Raw genomic sequence first — 23,889 nt, forward strand, 5'->3', positions numbered from 1 at the left:
GTATCCTACTAATAAGTACTTGTAGAATAATCAAATATTTGCAATTTAGTTATATAAATCTTTTATATTGTTTCACTGGAATTGAAAGTGACATTTACCAGTGTTTTTAATCTGCTTCAGGACATGACTAGTAGAGGCCTATTATACTACAGAGAGTTTTGGGAGTTGATGTTCATTTTAAATAATCTAAAGTTGAATCGCTGATTAACAGTGTTTACCTTCACAAGACTTGATGTAATGTTTGTCATCTATATATTTAAGTCCACAGTACTTCATTGCTTGATTTTGCTCTTGAATACATCTTCTTTGTTCTTTCAAACGTGGTAAACACGTGTAACTGTGTTGTTAGTACATATAAGAAAGTCATTTCACGATGTACTGAACGTCAAAACAATGCCTTGTGCATGTATTTACCACTATGCAATCCTGCTCTCCATTTTGGCTGCCTTCTTATAGGCATTGTGAAGAATTTATTTACCTGTACAGAGCCTGAGTATGCATTGAAATCCTAGATTCTGATATTTCTACCAACAGAATTCCCAACTGTAGACAAACCCAGACCATCAGACTGAATCCAGCAACCGCAAAGCTCTCACGTCATTAGTAGAGGGAGCTGGCTTCCAATGAAATAGTGTCTGGGACATCACCAAAGCCTTATAGCACCCATCAAAACGCAACAATGGTAGTTCCCTTTTTTCCACACCTTTGATGTGGATCAGGAGCTTGCTCTCTCGGAGGAGTTTTTCCTCCCAAAACATAAACTTAAAATTATCTAACTGTTCAGTAGCATTTTTCCTCACAGGACATCAGGGTTTAAGCTCTGTAAGGACTGCAAGGGACAGAAGTCCATCACTGACCACCATGCCGTGTCTCTCTGGTGCCTGGTGTCAGACCATGACTCCCAGGCCTACACTTCATGTTGAAGTATGCACGCCAAAGCCACTAAAGAAAGGGATGTGAAGTTATTTATGACTCAATTCAATGAGGACCATCTAAGGCAGGAGCGGTCCAGGCATCTTTTGATGTTTCTGACCCCTTCCTCTTGAGATAAGAGGAAGTCCAAAAAGAGCAAGATACGTTCCAGAAGTAAGTCCCACCTTGAGCCTCCCCCAACTCCCCACACGCTTCCCCCCCCTCCTGCAGGACATTCATCCTCAGAACCGGAGTTAGCCGGTGATGAGCTGGTTATCTCCCCTTTGAGTAGCCCTGATTTGGTGGTTTCACTGGACCCTGTCCCAGATTTGCTCCTGTCTCCATTGCATAAATTGGTACCAGGACTGGTGAAGTCTACCTCTCCTGCACTGATAGCAGTATACCCCAAGTTCCCGATGCCTGGTCCAGACCCTGAGGCAATTCTAAATGCCATGTACTCTATTTTCCTGAGGCATCAGTGCCAGCTAGCATTCATATGGGATTGTTGCCATACGGATAACCAATTTTCATTTCTGTGGACACCCACCAACTTGGCCCCCACATGACCGGCTCGGGTGCTTCTTTTAACTGGTTCTGTGCTACTCAACACCACAGATGGTGCCATTGCCACAGGCAAGCCTCCATCTCAGATTGAAGAAACACTGCTGGCACCGATGCCTGCTGCCGCTCCTGTAATGAGATCTCATAGAGAGGCCCGGCACCTCATTGCAGAGGAACAATACAGGGACAGGCTGCATGAAATCTTTGGCACTGACTTGGACACCCTGGATATGAATCTGGAGCAAGATCTACAAGGAGAATGTCAAGGCCTACCATCTGCAAGTAGCCTGGACACTTCTCCTGAACTGGCTATGGACTTCTGCACTGGACTTTCAATGCCTGAAGTAATGTCTCTTCATAAGATCGTAGTCAAGGCTACAGGGGTGCTAGATCTACAACTCCTGATTCTAGAGTCTTAGGCTTCTGTCCTAATTAAGGGGTACCTACCATCAACTACTACAATGAGGTCTTTATTCCCCTTTAATGAGGCACTCTTAAAGCCAGTCATGGCAACCTGGGAGTAGTTTTCCTCTACCACAACGGTTAACATGTTTGCCCTTTGGTATCGCCCTGCTAAGGTTTATCCACTGTTCCTCTCTATTCATCCTTTGCCTGAAAGCCTTGTGATATAGTCTTCCTGCTCTGCACATTCAGAGAAGACCGTCCCATCCACCTCAGGTGACAGTGAGTCCAGACATCAGGAGGCATGAGGAAAGAAGTCCTTCTCTTCGGGCAGCATGGCACTAAGATTTATTAAGGCCAACTGTTTTCTAGTGTGTTTTACCCATGCCCTCTCGGATATGGCTCAAATGGTACTTCCCATTGTGCTGGAAGACATACAGCAGCAATTTCAAGAAGAGGTTCAAGACGGACAAAATGCCTCTAGACACATCATCAAGTCAAGGCTGGATGCCCAAATCTCTATTGCCTGGGCAATGAGTACCTCAATTTCGATCAGGAGGCATGTCTGGCTATGAACCTCAATCTCTGTGGATGTACAGAATAGCTTGATAAACCTCCACATTAGAGCATTAAAACTCTAACTACTAGAGCAGGTTCCCAGGCCCAGCTCTCTCCCTACCTCTGCTGGCCCTCGGTCAGCTACAGGATCCGTGTTCTTCCTGGCCCTCTCTCCTCTGCTGCATTCTTCTTCCTCTTCCTCTTCCTGCTTCTGCACCACTCTCTTCTTGAGCCTCTTCCTACTCTTTTTCCTGCCTCTTTTTCTGTTGCTCCCACCAACTTCCGGTCCATTTTCTCACTCTCCACTTCAGTATTTTCCCCATTACTTCCTTCTCACCTTATTCCTTCATTATTTTTGTTAACTTTTTTCCTTTATCTGCCCTCTTTGAACACTTTTAGTCTTAATTTTGTTGCTGCTTCTTTTTGCCCTTTTCCCCTCTACTCTCTCCTGCACTGCCACCCCTTCCTGTGCCTCCTCCCACTTCCCCTCTTCTTATTTGCCCCTCCTTTCTGCCTTTTCACCAGCCCCACCCACTGCCTCATGGTGTCCCTCCCGGGACCTATTTAATGGTGGCCGCAGTGCGGTTACACATGGTGCCCAAAAAAGACGTTGGTCTATGTCTAATTCGGGACCTGCACTTCTTCCTCAAAAGATGAAGTTCAAGATGCTGACCTTAGCTCAAGTGCTGCTGGCGTCAGAGCTTTGACACTGTATAGTATCACTTGACCTGCAGGATGGATACTTCCACATTGTGGTTTGTGGTTGATTTTACACATTATCAATTTTGCGATACTACCCGTTGAATTGACATCGGCACCTCAAGTCTACATAAAGGGGATGGCAGTGGTAGCAGCACATCTCAGGAGGTCAGGCAGTCATATCTTCCCATACCTGGAAAACTGGCTAATCAAAGTGAGTTTGCCAAAGGTTCTGTCAGATCAACTGTATCCAGGCTGTTTGACTTGGGGTTTTCAATCAGCAGTCCCACCTGTGGCCCTCCCAACGACTCCATTTCATTGGAACGGTACTGGACATCACCCTTCGCCGGTCCCTCCCTCTACCTCAAAGGATTGCTGACATTAAGGAGATAATTGCATTCTTTCAGAATGGCGCACAAATTCCAATTCTGAAAGTCATCAGATTCCTGGGTTTCCTAGCTTCCTGCATTCTCCTAGTCATGCACACGTTGGCACATGAGGGCCTTGCAGTAATGCTTCCTCAGACAGTGGCTACAATACAGCGGAGACCTGTCAGGCTCTATCGTGGTTTCCACTTCCCCCTAACCCCTCAGCATGTTGCGGATGTGGCTGGGGAACTAGGCACACCTGGCATTTTGGATGGCCTTCATTCACCTCCGCCACCCCCCCCCCGCACCCCACCCCCAATGATGTAGTTACAGTAGTGACACATGCCTCTATCCTAGGCTAGGGAGCTCATCTATAGATCAGAGGCCTCTACTCTTAGTAGGAACAGGTTCTTAACATCAGCTTGTTGCAACTGTCTGCTATTTAGCTGGCGCTCAAGGCCTTTGTTCCCTCCATCCAAGGTTTGTCCATCCAGATCTTGATAGGCAATACGACTGATGTGGTATGTCAACAAAGGAGGAGGGAGAAGGGTCTACCTGGAAGCATTGTGGCTGTGGTCGTCAGCACACTGTAATGTGATCTGACTTTCTGTCAATCTCCTAGTGAGGTCTCTGAACGTCAGAGGCTATTGCGTAAGCTGGTGTTATCTTGCTGATCAAACAAAATAACAGAAAAACATAACAGAAAACTGAGTAACAGAAAAAACAGGCAACTCTCTAATATATACAAAACAATATATATATTTACCCCACTTAGGTATAAAGCAGAAGAGGACATTTTAGTTTACCATAACCTTTTTATTACAATTAATCCATAATCAGACTCCATGATAACTATATTCATTATATCTTTGAAATCACCTGTATGCAATTATACAGAAAGACATCAGTTAAAAATCATCAAACAAATGACCCATCCATTCATCACATACATTCACTATGACATCATTCTTTCCATTACACACATTATCATTAAAAACTACATATGACATCCTATCTTATACTTTTCATGGCTTTAACATAGAATTGTGCTTGAAACATATTTCACCACATTAATTATAATTAATTTCTTACTCAATACATTTTCAATATTTTTGTGAACAAATTACGGGATCTTAAAAATCCCCTGTTCCTAATTTTCTTCAGTTAGGTTAGGGGGTCTGTGAGATTCCCTTGTTGCTTGTTTTCTTCAACGCGCGTTTAGACATCTACGCCGTTCTCAGGAAACGTCACATCTCAAGGTGCATTTTTCAAAATCTTTTTTCATCTGAAATCACAACAAAAACTCCTCTAAGCCATACTCAATATTACTAGCTCATACTCACTATCTTCCACTTTTCTCCACTCTTTGTTAGGTAAGTGCTTTACTCACTTATTTCTCCACCACCATAGAAAACCAAGGTAGAAATCTGAATTGGAAATCCATCAAGAGTTATCAAGTTAATGCAATAATCGATATCTCTAAGCACCAAAATCCCGTGCCTTTATGCTACTTAAATGTGTCCTTCGATTGTTAATGTTCCATGCATCCCTTTGGTAGGCCCTCTAACATGCAGTTCTGAATGTCTGTCCTCAGATGCCCAAGCCTTTGTCTGATCACAAGTAGCATCGTCTTCCACAGATTGTCAAGGACAAATTCACCCAGTGGGGCACTCTTCAGGTGGACTTGTTCACCTCCTCTGAAAGTTCTCAGTGTTGGCAGTTCCATGCCATTCAGTATCCATTGAGGGCAGCCTTGGGGGACGCTTTTCAGTTGAGATTAAAATTTCTGGTGAATTACACTCTTCCCCGCCCCCACCCCCCTATACTCTTGATCTCTCAGGAAGATTCACAAAGACTGGACACAAATCATTCTCATTGCCCTGGATTTACCAAGAAGGGTTGGTATGCAGACCTCATGCACTTCTCTACATGTCTCCCGCTCTGACTTCCACTCCAGCTGGGCTTTCTCTGCCAGTGAGAAGAGGTGGCGGGTGCATGGTCCCACCACCAAAATAGCTTAGTTGGACAGATGGAGCAACTTTGTTGCTTGGTATGCAGACTGCAGACAGTGTGGACTCCTTGCAGGCCAAGCTGTCACAGATCCAGCAATATGCACTTTCTCTTGCTCAGAAGGATTGATTGTTGAGCACTCTCAAGCGGTATTTAGCTTCATTGTCTGCATTCCTCTGTCTGCCACAACAGCCGTCCATTCTAAATTCCACCTTCCTTATGCCTTTTTTAAAGAGGTTGACAAACATGTTTCCTCCAGTGCCATTTGTTGTTCCCCAGTGGGAACTTAATTTAATTTTATATTTTCTCATGGGGTGTGTTGTCTGACATCCAGCATAGTGGCCCCATAGGAATGTTATCTCTAAATAATATTTTTTGACGGCTGTCACTTCAGCCAAACATGAGTGAGTTGCAAGCTCTTAGTTGTTTCTCCCCCTTTACCTCTTTATTTCCCTGGCAAGTTGGTTTTGTGAACCAGGGCTGCTTTCCTGCCAAAGGTAGTGACTCCATTCCATCACCCTCCCAGCCTTTTATCATCTGCCCTAATCCACAAAGGAGGAGGAACGATTTAATTGGTTAAATCTCAGACAATCGTCAACTACGATCTAGACCGTACCAAGGCCACATAGCTGGAGGATTAGCTCTTCGCTGGATACTGTGGTACTAAAAAGGGAAAAACAGTGCAGAACAGGACCTTTTCAAGGTGGATCATCCTCTGCATCAAGACCTGCTATGCTTTGGTCAAGAAAGACCCACTGGAAGGAATCCAGACCCAATTCAACAGGGCTAAGTTCACTGCTTATGCCATTGGTATTGCCATAGCAGAGGTCTGCAGGGCCGTTATATGGGCATCCCTGCACACTTTTTCCAGTCACTACTGCCTGGACTAAGAAATTCGTAGGGGTTCACACTTTGCTGAGTCGGTTCTGCAGGATTTCCTTGTCTAACCATCCATCAAGCCTCCTCCTTTAGGTAGGATGTTGCTCTGTAATATGTTGTACAGGAATCTGCAGGTAGAACTACCCATCAGAAAAAAAGTCAATTTCCTGCATTAATTATCTTTGTAGTTGAAACTCTGTCTACCTGTAGATTCAGATTCCTCACCTCTGGATGCATTATACGTAAAGTTAATAAGATTCTGTTTATATTTTTTGTCCTGCACTAATCTGTCAATCTACCTCTTGCCTTGTTGTGCCGGGGTGGACGCAATACAGCCTTGGTGACGTCACCATACACTACTTTCAGCATCCATCAGAAGGCAGCACCCCCTTGCGGCCACTAGAGAGGTTTGAAGTTTCTGAGTCAAGTCTGAAGCTTGGGTCATTTCTGCAGGTTGATGGTGTATCCACCACAAACATCATTACCACAGGTAAGTAACCGTATCTTCTATGACCATGAGAGGAGTGGATGACATAGAATTAAAGAAGTGTAGTTACTCAAGGGCCCAGAGTACCTATGTGTTAATGAGATGGGCTGGTGCTCTCCCATTGAAAGTATTGGACCCCAACTGAGAAGTGCAGGTACTCTCCCTTTAAAATTAAATACATTCAGGTACTCAATACCTGCCCATTTAAGCTAATGCATGTGAGGTGTTTATGCAGCAAAAGCTCAGTTTCAAGGATAGTGTGTTTTAGGTCCCTTTCTACACTACTGAAAGGCCAACACCCTGTAATGGTCAGTGAGCTATAGCAAGGGTGTTTGATTTCGTTGGAATTGGAAATCCATAGCACCATCATATGTTGTAATTAAAACAAAATGTGCGAGGAAACAAAACCAGAAACTGAAGTCTGGGGACACCACAAAATGAAATTTGGGGAATCAATGTACGATATGAGAACTTCAGGTTAATAAATATACTACAAGTTTGAAACGCTGCTTGGTTATGGTTCAGTAGTCAAACACTGACACTATGATGTATGAATTTATATTGGATTGCCTGAGTAGAAAAAAACACAATTAGGCAAAGGGCCAGAGAAATTTACTAACATTTATTCACTGATATTGTGTTGATAGACCCTCCATGGTTCCTTAAAATGTGGCAGAAGTTAGAGCAAGTGTGGTGAATGGTGTAACTGCCATTTCTTTCTTACAGCAAGCATTGGAAAAGCCATTAGGTCTTGTTTGATTGTGTTTTAGCTATGCTTTCCAGCATTGCAGCTCCTGTGCAGCACAACAAAAAAACAAAAAGCTTGATGATGTGGCCACTTTGTCATTTTGTAGGTGTGTGCATCCTTTCAATATCCATGTGTCTCTGCCATCAAATTGATAATTTGTTTTCATTCACTGATCCTAGATACATAGGTTAATACAAAAAAAGAATGGATAGGGCTTTTTTAAACATAGCACGGACACTCTTTTAAGAAAAAAACAAAACAACAAAAACAAATGTGTGGGTTAGGAAGTGGGTGGGGCTGTGCCGAAGAGGTGGTTGGGGAATGGATGAGGGTTAAACATCACAGTGGAAAGAAAGAAGCAGCACCAGGGAGAGGACAGACATGCAAAGAGAAAACCACGATGAAAGAGCAAAGAGGAACTCAGGCAGGGTATGGGGGCCAAAGCACACCAGCTAGAGAGAGCAACACTAATGTGGGTGGATGAGGGAATAAGCACATAGGCAAGAGAGAGCAACGTGGCAGGTATTACATGATGGAGGCAACTGTAAAACACATTTATACCAATAGAATGGTTTTTTTTTTTTCAACAAAAAAAAAAAGGTAGTTCATTTAGTTCCCTAAAAGCCAGCACAGGAGGCAAAGAAGCTACCCAGTCAAAAAATTATTAAAGAGGTTATTTGTGGGATGGCACAGTTCTATATTGGAAATCTCTTTATCTGCTGTCAGCTTTGGGAGAAAATATTATGATTCCGATGTTCAGCAGTTAAGCGCTGGAGTTGAAAGATGGATGTGGTGTAATAAATACTGCTGGCACAGCTGACCAAGCGTCCCTAGAATGGACGCCGTTAATATCACCCTTCACAGTTGGCAACGAGGATGGGATCTGCTACACTCTACGCAGCCCTTACACCCCCATATCAATGCAGAGTGGAGAATAGTTATTACTCACTTCAGTATTCTTAGCGTTGGAGCCGTAACTCACCAGTGTTGTGGTTTGGAAGGAATAGGTCTGTAGTGACGTGTACGATTCCGGGAAGGAAGATAAAGGCCGATTGCTGCTAAGGCTAAGCCATCCCTATGCCTATCAGACTGTGATAGGCACACCTTTTCTTTAAGAATAGCTTTCGTTTCATCTTGTATGTAGACATTTGTTTAACCTTGTACGAAGGCATTTTGTGGCCTATTTAAACGATGATAGGCACACCTGCAAAGGGAAAAGATAGTAGTGATGCATTCTGTGGCCTTTTTAAATGGTGATAGGCTCACCTGTAAAGAATAGAAATCATAGTGAACAAAATGCAAGTAATTTAATGTTTGTGGAAGAGCTGTCAATAACTGTTCAAAGCTGTTACAAGCACTCCAGGTTAGTTTAAAACTGTTTTTAGCCTGCTGTAGGTTGGATTTTAGAAAACAAGATGTCACGCCGCCACCATTCTTTCTGAGTAGTCCAGGCGACGAACCTCCAATAAAGTGGCAAAAATGGAAGAAAATCTTTCAAAACTATGCAAGGGTATGCAACACAAATTAGAGTGCAGAACATAAATATTCTCTTTTATTGCACTGTCCAGGGGAAGAAGAACAGCAACGTTTAGAAACACTGAGTGCTGCAGATCAAGGAGCTTTAAATGAATGAGATATGCGTTCTTAAACTTGATCGCCATTTTTTGGCAAAAGTCAGCACAATTATGTAAAGATACCATTTGGGAATGCGAGAACAAAGGAAAGATGAGTTAGTGGAGGACTTTGTGACGAACCTCAGAAAGCTGGTTTCAGGTTGCAAATTTGGTGGTTTTACAGAAGAGAATAACAGCACAGGATCTGTGCAGCTGCACTTTTCACTGCTCCGACTCCACAAAAAAGCAGTACGATACCGGAAAGAGCATGCCCTTGCGTCAACGGGGGCTCTCTCACATGCTCATCTCCTTCATCGCGGCGTATTTTAGACAGGTGGCTAGCAACGTAAGACAGCACAGCGACCCTACTGTTATTCAGCACCACACACCTCAAAATACAAGCAAGATGGACCTACCTAGTGCCCAGGTAAAGGTAACTCCCTCGGCATTTCAAACCAACATAGATCAGAGCGCAGATAAGAGCAATTTACTGGCATCAATTAATACAACCCTGACAGCCACAGTAAATACCCTCACATTGCAATCAGACAAATCAGAAATGCAATTGGACTTAATTCATGCATTAGCCAAATCCACTAATAAAATAGAAGCCAAGTTCACAACTCTAGAACAAAGAGGGCTAAGTATTGACACCTCAGCACCTGTATGCGCTTGCACGCTGATAATGGACAAATTATCTTCTTTACCAGAGGTTATGACCACCATGATTACTGAATGGAAAAAAGATCTGCTAAGTATAAGTTCTGTTACACCTTCAGCACCTGACACTGTGCAAGTCAAACAAACAAATCACACTCCATTCAAAGAATCAAATCAAACACATTCACCTCTAATCTCCAGCGCACTCCCGGTTCCATCGCTTCGGCCAGATATCTTGCCTACCGCCTTAAACGCCAGGGAGTGTATGCCCAACGAGCCCAAGAACATTTTACAGTATTTGTACACTCTATCTAAACAGAATATGGAAACAGAGAGAAGCAAAGGTGCTCCAAACAAGTCAGCAAGTAGCAGAGCTCCACACTGGCCAATGACACTTTCAAGGAGAACGAAAAAGAGATTACAAAAAGCTAGAAACAAAATGAAAAAGGATACATTACAGGCTTTGCAAAGAATGGAACATAAGGTGGCATCTCCAGATGAATCAAGCACATATTCCATCTTCAAATGTAGGAAGATAGACAAAAGAATCCCAGGAAAATCAAACTGCTCTGCAATCTACACAGCCACCGGCCCAAGCTGGTGCACATAGCAACGATAGCACAAGTACAAAACCAAGTGAGCCTAGTGGCTATATTGGCCCTCAACTATTAGGCAATCAACCCACACAGCCACTGGCCCACGTTTGTGCTGACAATAAAGGTATCACAAGCATAGAATCAAGTGAGTCTTGTTGATGCATAGCCTCATTGAAAATCACACCAGATTTTAAATTGGTCATCCCTGCTGGGGTGAGCACTGGTTTTTCGCATCATAAGCCTGTAACGCCTGGCTTCACGGATCAACTACATTGCGTGCAATGATCCGACACCACAAGTGGGAATGAACTAAGAGAACTTAAAGTTACTGAAGAAGGAAACCAGGGAATAAAATAGTGGAGGAACAGCGCATCCTCCATTGAGCTAGCCCTAATACCCGAATACCGCTCTGAAGGCAATCATGACATCTTGAACCGTTCAAATCTGTTAAGGCTGTTCAAGGCACTACCAGAGGCGACCAGCATAAACTCTGATGATATCTTAAGAGTATCATTTAAGCTACTACCTGAACACAGCAATCACCGGCAAGCTACCATAATGACATTCAGCTCTCTAGCATTCGCGGAACGGGTACTGATAAACAAGCGGTCCCTTGAGGAATGGGGCATAAAGGGTAATGCAGATGGGCAATCCCAAAACACCCATATCTTCTTAATAAAACAAGTGAAACTAAGGAACAAAAACCTAGCACCTGCAGCATTTTAAAAGGGGTAGGTCACCTCAAGGCAGATGAGTGGAACACCAAATTCTCCATACCATGTACTTATCCATCTTCCACAGTTGCATTAGAAAGGTGTCTTTTGACCATGGGCATGTAAGCTGCTCTAACTGGAGCACCATCACTTCTAACAGAATAACTCAGCAATATGCCTAGCAGTAACAGCCAATCCGAGAGCGGAGACCATCACTTGACAATCATCTCCTAGAATGTGGCGGGCCTGAGGAGACTTCTAAAACATGAAGCAGCCCAACACCTTCTACAGAATGCTGACATATTATGATCACAAGAAACCTTGCTCACCTTCCCCCTGGTTATCCTAGGAATTCATGAAATACAATAATTAGCAATAAAAAGAAACATCTTCGGGAGACCGACCGGAGGCCTCTCAATTTATTTAAATGTTAATCTGGACTTTAAAATTAGCACTGTTCCTAGACATAATCAAATGCTACAAGCAATAAGGTTGGAAATCTCCACACGAAAAGGCCACCCATTAAGATCACCACTTAAGAGGGTCTATAGTGGCCCCACCAGGGACACAATCAATATTCATAAAGGAATGGGCCACCCCTTATAAATAGAACTTTACATTGATAGCATTTTATGTTAAATTAAATCAAATACCTCTCAAGCCCATAGATAAATCCAATGATTTTTTTCTATTTTATTCAATTTCGAAAAATGATTTCCTCAGTTACACTTCATAATCTATATCACCACAAGATTATGTAATTTCAGTTAATCATAATATAACGTCAATAACTTAATTCCATCATATGTATTATAACAATGCTACAACATGAATCAACAGCCCCATCACCACAATGGCCATAAATACATCACATCCTACACTTACTCGCTACGCATTCACGCTCAGACATCAATAGAGAACTACATACTTCCCCAGCTGTTAGTTTAAACATCCAAATATGTACACAGAATAACAAGAAAACATAAAATATTATAATCATACATAGACCATAAAGTGCATTATATGCTACCCAATTTTAAGCCTACATGACTGTTAGTTTCCTGTAGATAGATCTTGATCCTGTATCCAGCAAAGGGATTAACAAGCCAAATAAATCTTGATCTTAAATCCAGAAAGATTTGCACAACACACTTTATTAGGACCTCTTTTGCTTCGCTACGGCATAGGGTCCTGCATTGAGACAAGATCACTGGTGTTTGCCTTAAAGGAGCCAGTTGATCTGGCCAAGTTTGGAAAGTTTATCTCCAGCTTCAAGCAAAATTGATGGACTAATCAACAAGCTTTTAGACTTCCCTTTTAGCTATGACTGATAACTGATCTTACCATTGCAACGTTATAATTTTTTCTAAGCTTGAATACGTGTATATGGGTTTTAATTTCAACTTTCATCGACCCAGCGTTTGATAACAACCGTATGTACTCGGGCATTTTACCTACTGTAATACAACATTTTACTGAATTTTAGTCCGATGATTGTTTTCTGGGCTGTACTTTAATAAATATTTATCTTTTGCATTTTTTTTTGTATACTCTTTCAAAGATTTCAAGTAATCATGCAATAAAGAGTAAAGTAAAGTGAAAGTAAAGAGAGAATAAGAGACCAATTTTTTTTAGAATGCTACAGTGATTAGCTTAGATAAGAACTTTGGCTAGAAGATGAACCACCATTGGAGGAAGTTAATGTCATAGCAAAGTGAGTTGAACACATGGTCAAATGTGTGGGTGAATTAAGTAAGGATAACAAACAAAGTACAAGTGCAGACAAGGTAGAAGAAGTGGTACGTCAGGTTAAGCACAAAGCTAATACAAATGTAAGCAGAGGGATTGATTCTAAGGTTGGTACTGATTTTCAGGTAATATGCTTCAGGTGCAGTAGGTTTGGCCACAGGGCTAATGCTTCAGTATGCCCAGTGTAAGGAAATGCCTCCTTAGCATGGTTACCCCCTAACGTTTTGCCTTTGCTGATGCCAAGTTATGATTTGAAAGTGTGCTGGGAACCTGCTAACCAGGCCCCAGCACCAGTGTTCTTTCCCTAAACTGTACCTTTGTCTCCACAATTGGAACAACCCTGGCACCCAGGTAAGTCCCTTGTAACTGGTACCCCTGGTACCAAGGGCCCTGATGCCAAGGAAGGTCTCTAAGGGCTGCAGCATGTCTTATGCCACCCTAGAGACCCGTCACTCAGCACATGCACACTGCTTCACAGCTTGTGTGTACTGGTGGGGAGAAAATGACTAAGGCGACATGGCACTCCCCTCCGAGTGCCATGCCAACCTCACACTGCCTGTGGCATAGGTAAGTCACCCCTCTAGCAGGCCTTACAGCCCTAAGGCAGGGTGCAGTATATCACAGGAGAGGGCATATGTGCATGAGCACTTGCCCCTACAGTGTCTAAGCAAAACCTTAGACATTGTAAGTGCAGGGTAGCCATAAGAGTATATGGTCTGGGAGTTTGTCAGACACGAACTCCACAGTTCCATAATGGCTAGACTGAAAACTGGGAAGTTTGGTATCAAACTTCTCAGCACAATAAATGCACACTGATGCCAGTGTGCAATTTATTGTAAAATACACCCAGAGGGCATCTTAGAGATGCCCCCTGAATACCTACCCGACTTCTAGTGTAGGCTGACCAGAGCCTGCCACACACCAGACATGTTGCTGGCCACATGGGGAGAGTGCCTTTGTCACTCTGTGGCCAGGAACAAAGCCTGTACTGGGTGGAGGTGCTTCTCACCTCCCCCTGCAGGAACTGTAACACCTGGCGGTGAGCCTCAAAGGCTCACCCCGTTTGTTACAGCACCCCAGGGCATCCCAGCTAGTGGAGATGCCTGCCCCTCTGGCCATTGCCCCCACTTTTGGCGGCAAGGCTGGAGGAGATAATGAGAAAAGCAAGGAGGAGTCACCCACCAGTCAAGACAGCCCCTAAGATGTCCTGAGCTGAGGTGGCCCCTGCCTTGAGAAATCCTTCATCTAGAGTTTGGAGGATTCCCCCAATAGGATTAGAGATGTGCCCCCCTCCCCACAGGTAGGAGGCACAAACAGGATGTAGCCACCCTCAAGGACAAGTAGCCATTGGCTACTGCCCTCCCAGACCTAAACACACCCCTACATTCAGTATTTAGGGGCTCCCCAGAACCTAGGAAACTAGATTCCTGCAACCTGAAGAAAGAAGGACTGATGACCTACAAGCCTGCAGAGAAGGAGGGAGACAACAACTGCTTTGGCCCCAGCCCTACCGGCCTGTCTCCAACTTCGAAAACCTGCTCCAGCGACGTATCCGACAGGGACCAGCGACCTCTGAAGCCTCAGAGGACTGCCCTGGACTACAGGATCAAGAAACTCCTGTGAACAGCAGCCCTGTTCAAAACCAGCTACTTCTTTGCAACAAAGAAGCAACTTCCAAGGACTTCACATTTCCCGCCAGAAGCGTGAGACTCTACACTCTGCACCCGACGCCCCCGGCTCGACCTGCAGAAAACCAACACCTCAGGGAGGACTCTCTGGCGACTGCAAGCCCGTGAGTAACCAGAGACGACCCCCCCTAAGCCCCCACAACGACGCCTGCAGAAAGAATCCAGAGGCTCCCCCTGACCGCGACACCTGGAACCAACACTGCACCTGCAGCCACCAGCACCTTAAGGAGCCGAACTTCGATGCAGGAGTGACCCCAGGCGACCCTCTGTCTTGCCCAGGTGGTGACTGTCCCGAGAAGCCCCCCTCTGTGCCTTCCTGCACCGCTAGAGTGACCCCCGGGTCCCTCCATTGAAACCTATACAAAACCCGATGCCTGCTTTGCACACTGCACCCGGCCTCCCCTGTGCCGCTGAGGGTGTGTATTGTGTGCCTACTTGTGTCCCCCCCCCAGTGCTCTACAAAACCCCCTGGTCTGCCCCCCCCCGAGGACGCAGGTACTTACCTGCTGGCAGACTGGAACCGGAGCACCCCTGTTCTCCATAGGTGCCTATGTGTTTTGGGCACCTCTTTGACCTCTGCACCTGACTAGCCCTGAGCTGCTGGTGTGGTAACTTTGGGGTTGCCTTGAACCCCCAACGGTGGGCTGCCTATGCCCCAGGACTGAGACTTGTAAGTGTTTTACTTATCTCCTAATCTAACCTTTACTTACCCCCCCCAGGAACTGTTGATTTTTGCAAGGGTGTCCACTTTGAAAATAGCTTATTGCCATTTTTACAAAGACTGTACATGATATTGTTTTCATTCAAAGTATCTAAGGGAAGTAGCTTACATTTAAAGTGTTTAATGTAAATCTTGAACCTGTGGTTCTTAAAATAAATAAAAAATATATTTTTCAATATAAAAACCTATTGGCCTGGAGTAAGTCTTTGAGTGTGTGTTCCTCATTTATTTCCTGTGTGTGTACAACACATGCTTAACACTACCCTCTGATAAGGCTACTGCTCGACCACACTACCACAAAATAGAGCATTAGAATTATCTACTTTTGCCACTATCTTACCTCTAAGGGGAAACCTTGGACTCTGTGCACACTATTCCTTACTTTGAAATAGTATATAAAGAGCCAACGTCCTACACCCAGCAATTCATGTTCTGTATAATTCTTTTGCTAAAAAAAGTTAAGTATTAAAAATGTTGTAGGAGCAAAAACAAGTAAGTAAAAAAAAAAACAGAAAATGAAAGAAATCGCATTTTAGGTCAATGAGTGTAAAAATGATCATCCTTCAGAAAGGGTAAGGGTTAAAAATCTAGAAGTCGTGATGAGATTTGATTAGTGTTCACATCTAACCAGGCTTTCTAAAAAAAGAAAACAAAATTTGAGAAGAACCTCAAGGGGAAAATAAAAATGCACAAGAAAGATGTGAGACCTATGGGTATGGTGGATTACCAGTCATAATGTTTGGTTATTTTTATGTATCTGCAGTGTAAAGGGAGTGCAAAAATGTGTGTTGAAGAAAGGAGACGAGTTACGTAGATGGCCTCATCAAAGACCTTTAGGTATTACACTTAATCCCAATGCTGTCTCACAGATTCAGGTTCAAAAGGTAGATAAGGATGAGGGTGATAATGAAGAGAAGTTTGAGAAGTTGTTTCTTGATCAATTAGTATGTCTGTCAGGTTACAAACATCGTATAAAATTAAAACGTGGTGCGCAACCTGTGGTTGGCAAGGTGTGAAAAATTCATACAAGCGTATCGGAATGTGTACAGCATGAAATAACACGTCTTATTGATTTGGTTGCGATTGAGTCGGAGGAGACCACAGAGTGGCTGGCTTCCGTAGTAGTGGCAAATAAATCTATATTATCAGGGCAGTTAATAAATAAGTAAATAAATAAATCGGGGCACTTAATAAATAAGTAATAGATACATTTTACCTACTGAACCCTGACGAGATGGTAACAACTGGTGCGAATTGGACAGATTATCTCAATATTTGACAGCATTTATCACCCCCATGGGGGGAATTCAAATTTTGATAGAAGGCCATTTGGTTTAATCTCAGCAGCCTTTGTATTGCAAAAAGTAATGACAACAGTACTGAAATGGGTGCAAGGGGTATGCTGCTAGCAGGACGATGTGCTGATTTTTGGTCAATTAAAAAAGGTACATGAGAGTCTGTGAAGTGTTGGAGAGATTATTAAAAGCAGGTCACACTTTGAGAAAAGACAAGTACAAATGTTGTGTAAGTGAGGAAATCATATCTCAGGTAAAGGAATAAAACCAAAAAAAGGAACTGGGTGAGACTATTGTTGGAATAAAAGAGCCCTGTTCCAAAGAAAAACTATTGCCTTTTCTTAGAATGGTGAAAGACTATAATAAGTTCATCAAGGGTTATGTGGACAAAACAATTCATCTGTGAGGTTTACTAGGACATAAAAGTGTAACTTGTGTGGGCTAGCAAATGCCAGAATTAATTTGAGGAATTATAAGAGGACCATAAAAATTTTCCAAACTTGCAAGCACTTGTAGCCGGGGAAGAAACTTGTATAATTACAGATGCAAGTGGAAAAGAAATTGGCCAGTCACAGTTCAAAGGAGAAAGGGTACTGGACACCTAAATGTATGTGCCTCTAGATGTTTGAAAGGTGCTAAGTTAAACTACTCAGTGATAGAAAGAGAGGCTCTTGCAACGTTTCGGGCATTAGGAAAGTTCAGAAATCTGATTTGGGGAGGCACTTTAGGGTAAGATCAGATCACAAACCTTGAAGAGAGATTTTCAGTAGAAAGGTCTTGATTCAATATCTTCAAGGATAAGAAGATGGGTTATTGCTCTTCAGGATTATGGTTTGACAGAAGAATATAATGTAGGTGTAAGCAATTTCACAGCTGAAAATGTAAGAGCTGATTGCTTATCGTATTTGGTTGACACAGAGAATTCACACGATTCACAGGATGATTTATATGATTTCAAGAAACAGGAAGTAAGTGTGCATGAAGTTACCTTCCGAGCAGTTGAAGAAAATGAGTGAAAGCAAAAATTTCAAAAAGACTCAGCTATGTCTAAAGTAATAGAATTAATCTTAATGAACCACATAAACAAGTTAGAGAAACCGTGGTCTATGGTTAATGAGGAATTAGCTTTATCTGATGGGGTATTGACAAGAGGCACTAGAATGGTTCCGCCTGAAGGGTTGCAAAGCTAATTGATTTTATTGGCACATGAAGGCCATATGTGTATAGTTAAAATGAAAGAATACTTACATCGAGATATCTGGTGGCCTGGAATAGAAATTGGTTCGGAACGTGCACTAAGAGACTGTGTACAGTGCAATGTCAGTGACATGGTTTTGAAAACAAGATACATTTTGATGGTATGTAAAGAGCTGTAAAAGTATCCCTTGGATGAGGTAGCAGATGTTGTGGGCCCTCTTCATGGTGAACATTGCACACCCTATTTAATAGTGTTGCTTAACTTATATTTGTCATGGTTTGGAGTGAGTTGTGTGTATGACATCTCCTCATCCAATGTAATTACATTTTTGGATGTGGTGTTCAAAAGCCAGCATTATCCAAATTCTTTATTTTTGGACAATGATCCTCAATTTTGTTCACAAGAAATGGAATGTTACCAGAGGGATTGGCATTTGCCATTAAAAAAAACTCTCTATTATCCGAGACAAATGGTGCAATTGAGAGGTTAAACAAAACTTTGAATGAAAGCATACAGTTGGCCAGAGTAAACAGTTTAGATTGGAAGATGGTGTTGCAAGAACAAATCACAAGTTGTAGGTTGCTACCACATGCCACTACTGGTAAAACACCATTTGAGCTATTCAAAGGAATATCAGCTAATACAAAACTTTGTCCGGGAGGGATGCAATTGGGGAAAGGTGTAAAGTTCAATGGTGAATGGAAAGAATGTGAAATGTAACTCCAACATGACAGAAATAAGTATTTTGATGTCCGTAAATGTGTAATAACATTGTATTTCATGTTGGAGATTGTGTACGAATTAGAACACCATTTGGGTGTCAAAAGTTGTCTAAACTCCTAAAAGAAAAACAGGTTGTCAAGCTGTTTAGGAATATGATGAAAACCGATCATGGTAGAATTTAGATCTTGAATCGGGTAGTCTTAACCCATCACAGGCCCTTTTGTGAGAACAATAGAAATAATCAAACCATAAACAAGGGTCCAGGAGAGCATGGAAGTACAAAATAAGAAGAAAATAGTAGGACAAGTGAAAGGACATGTAAATAGCATGTATACCCAAAAGGTAAGAAAATTAACTAGGAGCCAATGTTTTAATATATAGGATGTATGTTTTACTGTTCAGTATATTTTGTTAGTATTGTATGAATGGAAAAAGGAAAGGACAGCGGGCGTTATAGTGAAAAATCTATGAACTCTCATGGTTTGTAAAGGGGGGAGAAGTGTGGGATGGCATAGTTCTATATTGAAACTCTCTCTGCTGTCAACAGAGAATAGAATATTATGATTCAAATGTTGATCAGTTAAGTGCTGGAATTGAAGGATGGATGAAGTGTATTAAATACTCCTGACGCAGCTGACCAATCATCACTAGTATGGACTCCATTAATATCACACTTTACACTATGCTCCGTGGGAGGTTCAATCACAAAGGGACAGGCTGAAGCAAGGAAGGCCATCCAGTAGAAAGCAAGCAGATATCAGTGACTGTAAAGTCACCCAATGGTAAACAGTGGGGAGACGATAAGCCCTTGTGTGTTCTTGGTAAGCTCACTATATGTTTTATAACCAAACAGCCTGCAGTTTCTAGCAGGATCGACCAAAAAGGCTTTTTCCAGTGCATATATATTGCTGGCACTCTTAATTAACCAGGCAAGGCTAGAGATAAGTGCTGTGAATATTTCTATGGCATTGTAAATTGTTTGCTTTGGGTGTAGGTAAAAGCTTAGAATTTAAAATTATTATATTGAGTGGGAGCTTGTTCCAAACTGAAATCGTAGACATTATCAAAGTTCCCACCCCACTCCTACCAGCCATGCTTACAGACTCATGAGCTTAAAGTTCTTGGGCAATTACATAGAGATTTCTTTTGAAGATTTTGGACAACTGTGTCCTTAGGCACCGAGAATGTGAACCGACATTTCTAGCCATTTACACAAATGATGAGAACAAATCAACCTTATGCTGTTATGATAAAGTTAAAACGTCTGTTTTCCCAATTCTTTTTTCCTGCAAACCTGCATAAAGAGCTAACAAAACCTCATTGCACTGCGGAACAGAGAAAAAAATAGTTTCTCTCCCCTCTTTCGCTTTACTTGAGTCATTGTTAAACCATTGTTTAAAAGAAACAACAGCCTAGGTCCACTGACTGTGATCTAAAGGTTAGCGATAGTGTTGGCATGGATAAAGTCAATTTTGTACTATTCTGCTTTATGACGTAAACAGCAGCATCTTAAACCGATCAGCCCCGCCCCATGCTCTTTATCTACGTGGATGATCTAATTGAGCCTTCTAGCTGCAGATTCCTTACCTTTGATTTTCCTAGGCATCAGGCTGGATCTGGAAACTTGCTGAGCAATACCCCTTGCACGTACTATTGTGTGGCTCCATTCGGGTACGCGTGTTGTCGTAGCTGCCGGAAGAGACAACGGTGTCACCTATATAGGGTCCACCCAGGTGTGCACACGTCAGTTCTTTTCTTTCCATGCCAGTTAGCACAGATCGGGAGAGAACTACCCCTTTGTCATTTTGACAAGCCGTTTTAGACTTTTGTCACGTTTTTCTTCGTGCATGTCATGGATGTCATTGGGAAAGGCTGGGTTCAAACTGTGTGTCCGCGCCATGTCGGTTACGGACTCTAATCTCGTTTACCTCTGGTGCCTCGAATGCGACCATGACTCCAAGTCGTGCTTGGACTTCCAGGCCATGGTGCCGAAGGAATTGCAATAGCGGTCCCTACAGCTGTTAGAGGCCCAGCAGTCAGTAACACCGGTATGGGGGACTCTGAGGAGGTCTGTCGAGGAGGAGGTCACGGGACAGTTCCCAGAGCCCCAAGTCCTCTTTTTCCCATCCAAGGTCCTCTGGACACCTGGGAAAGAGGCATAAGAAAAAGTCCAAGAGGACAGCATTCCTGACTCCAGGCTTCCCTCCATTTCCAAGAGACAGATAGACATCTGCTCAGATCATGGAGTTTTATGAGGCCAGGCACCACATATTTGAGCCGGCCGATCCTTCTAAAAAGCAGCCTCCCAAGGGCTTGCTGGCCCATTCTACCAGTGAAAAAGCTGCAACCAGATCATTAGTGCATGGAGCCCCAGTACTGGACATCTGCCAGGCAGCAATGTTGGTGTCCCTGCACACGTTCAGTCAGGTCCGCAGGTCATTTCGCCTGTTTACAAGATGTTTGTCAGTTCAGTGTATTTACTGGAAAGGACTATTTTATTGATTTGGCATGGGCATTTATAGCGAGCCACATGCCACTATTAGGGCTACTACCAGTTCATCACTTCAGCTATACAAATCTCAGTTCTTAGCATTTTCAGTACATTAGACCTGAGCTTCTCAAAACCAACATCCTTTTAGACGGGATACTCATCTGTAATCCTTATGACTTAAAGTTCATGATCTAAGAGAATTTAATGAATGATTGCTCTGTTCTAGGTTTCTAGCTGTCTATGTTGTGATTTATGTTTATTTTTTTTTTACGTAGAAAAATTGGGACTTTAGGCTGCTTTTGAACTTGCCAGTCTTCCTGGCATGATGCCGAATGTTAAAGCTTAACATTCTGTGCCTGCGTTAATTGTACATTTTTAAATAGGTGCATAACCTTCTTTGGAGGTGACGGGCTGCAAGACTGTGTAAAAAAGAAATTGTGCTGGTGATTAACCTTTCTCCTTGGTTCAGATCTACTAAATCAAACCTCACTGTCTTCCAATGAATGATATCTGTTTTCTTTCCCTTTGAACCTTATACATAACTATTATATTCTATCTAATTTTAGATTGGTAAATCAGAGACTTTTGGAGGTGCAGTCTCAAGTGGAAGAGCTTCAGAGGTCCTTGCAGGACCAAGGGTCAAAAGCTGAAGATGTAAGTAGATCTCTATTACCTTTTTTTTTTTTTTTTAATGTGTTATTCAGCTGCCAGCAAGCCCTATTGGTTTGTATGCACTGGAAACCTTAGTGATGTTCTTCAGTGACCCTTTTCGCAGAAGGATTAAGCATTTTTTCTTTTTTTAATGTATTGAGTCAGTGCAAATGTGGTCAGGAGATGGATGTAATGTATTGCTTGTCTTCTAAAATACAGCACTTTTTGTTGCATCATGTTAAGTACTAGTTTGCGTACAGACAGTGAATGTATTAGATTTAAGAAGCATGTGAAGTAGCATGGATAAACTAGCAAACGTTTAGAGGGAAGTTTCTCAACTAATTTTTTCTCGTCTTTGTTGTAATAATGAAACTCTGTTGTCCTTTGCTTGAAATGAGAACTGCTGTGCATCGTCACTCCCACAATTAGTGGCTTGAGTCAAAGGTGTAAGATCATAATTACGGGAAATGACAATTAAAAGAAATTACATCCCAAGCATCATATTCTTATGGTTTACTCATCGGATGAAAAATCCACAGTCTGGATTATATTAGATAGATGGTACTTGATACATTGAATGGCCTTGTTGGAATTATTGTAGTAGAATAGCGTAAAATGCTGCTTCCATTTTGTTTGTATGACGCAACCTCAGAATAAGAACTCTTAATTATTTTTATTTTTTTAAAAGGTATATACACCCACCCACACACACACACACACAAAGACCATTCAATGTATCAAGTACCATCTATCTAATATAATCCAGACTCTGGATTTTTCATCCGATGAGTAAACAGTAAGAATATGATGCTTGGGATGTAATTTCTTTTAATTGTCATTTCCCGTAATTATGATCTTACACCTTTGACATATATATATATATATATATAAAAAATCTCCAGGTGTCAGATGATGGTATGATGGTTGAAATTTTTTAATTGTTGAGAGTTGGGCCATTTTAGCAGCACAGAATAGGAGCTCGATTCCTCTGACCATCCTATATTGAAAGGCCACATCTGTTTAAAAGCACATTAAAAACCTCACTGTTTGTTCAAGGCTTTTCTTGCTGCATTCGATTTTTAATTACTCCTCCATGTCAGAATACTGATGCATGGATTAACTCTCTGCACAGTAATTTAACGTTGCCTAATTTAACAGCTTTAGAGTGTGCTGTCCTTGTCGTGCATGGCTGTGTAGTGTGAGCCTCAGTGGATCACTGCAAGTAGGGCCTTAATTTCAAAGGCTTTACCTATCCTGATGTTACCAATTACACCATGCTGTGCATGTTTTAATTGTGTGCTAGATATAGATAATTTGACTGACATACAGTGGGGTATCGATCCACATGACAAGGTGCCTTTAAATATTTAGTGGCCAAAGTATCACCTGCTGCATTAACACTAATGTTTCAATTACAGCCCAGGTGCATCTCTTGGTACCATAGTGTCTAATGCCTCGCACATTATGCCCACAGCAAGATATCTGGTGCTGGACTAAAGCTTAAATTTAAACTTTGGTTCAATGAGTTCTCCACGGAAGATACAGCCTGCTGGGCTAGAGAAAATGTTTACCCTCGATTCTCCATGGTAGTAAAACCTCTGTGCAGACTTAAGGGTGGTAAGTGTGTATGTCAGTACTTCATAGATGAAGGGTAGTGTGCAGGTCCTTTTGAATTGACTGCAGCTTCCTGGTGCACAGTTTCTGCCTACAGCTCAGAGAGCGTTCTTGCATATAAACCGATGCATTATAAGATTTCTAATCTCTTACTGTCAAAGCAATTGAATGATTATTCTTATGGCTTAGCTAGGGTTCTGAATTAAGTCAAACCTATTCCGCCTGGGGTTCTTTGCTTGGTGTTTTGGATTATCAACCTCAGCATTGTGTGTTTGGATTTCAGCTAGTCTGCATTGTGTTTCATTTAAGAGCCTTTCCCTTGCCTTCGATCCTGTTATCTCTTTAGTTGAGAAGTATATTTTGAAAAGAAAATACACCCCTTCTTTCGCAGTAATGTGACGGTCAAGTCCCTTATTTCCATCCTACCAGGTCGTCCATCAGTATTGTCTGATGATGGTTCTCGTTCACAATCAGAAGATAAGAGAGCATAATCACTGGGGTCCTGGCTAGCAGGATCTCAGTGAACACAGTCAAACACACCGACAAACAGGAC

General features: G+C 42.4%; 1 protein-coding gene across 2 annotated transcripts in view; it reads left to right on the forward strand.

Annotated features, from left to right (window-relative positions):
- The window catches only part of LOC138297109 (protein Hook homolog 3), an 803,252-nt gene that overhangs the window by 493,158 nt on the left and 286,205 nt on the right, over window positions 1-23,889 (forward strand). For both annotated transcript variants that reach the window (XM_069236612.1, XM_069236608.1), the window contains exon 16: window positions 21,638-21,725. In XM_069236612.1, the coding sequence (XP_069092713.1) occupies window positions 21,638-21,725 (88 nt within the window). The remainder of the gene's footprint in view (window positions 1-21,637; window positions 21,726-23,889) is intronic.

This window comes from Pleurodeles waltl, chromosome 1_2 (genome assembly GCF_031143425.1).
Source record: "Pleurodeles waltl isolate 20211129_DDA chromosome 1_2, aPleWal1.hap1.20221129, whole genome shotgun sequence".
NCBI lineage: Eukaryota > Metazoa > Chordata > Amphibia > Caudata > Salamandridae > Pleurodeles > Pleurodeles waltl.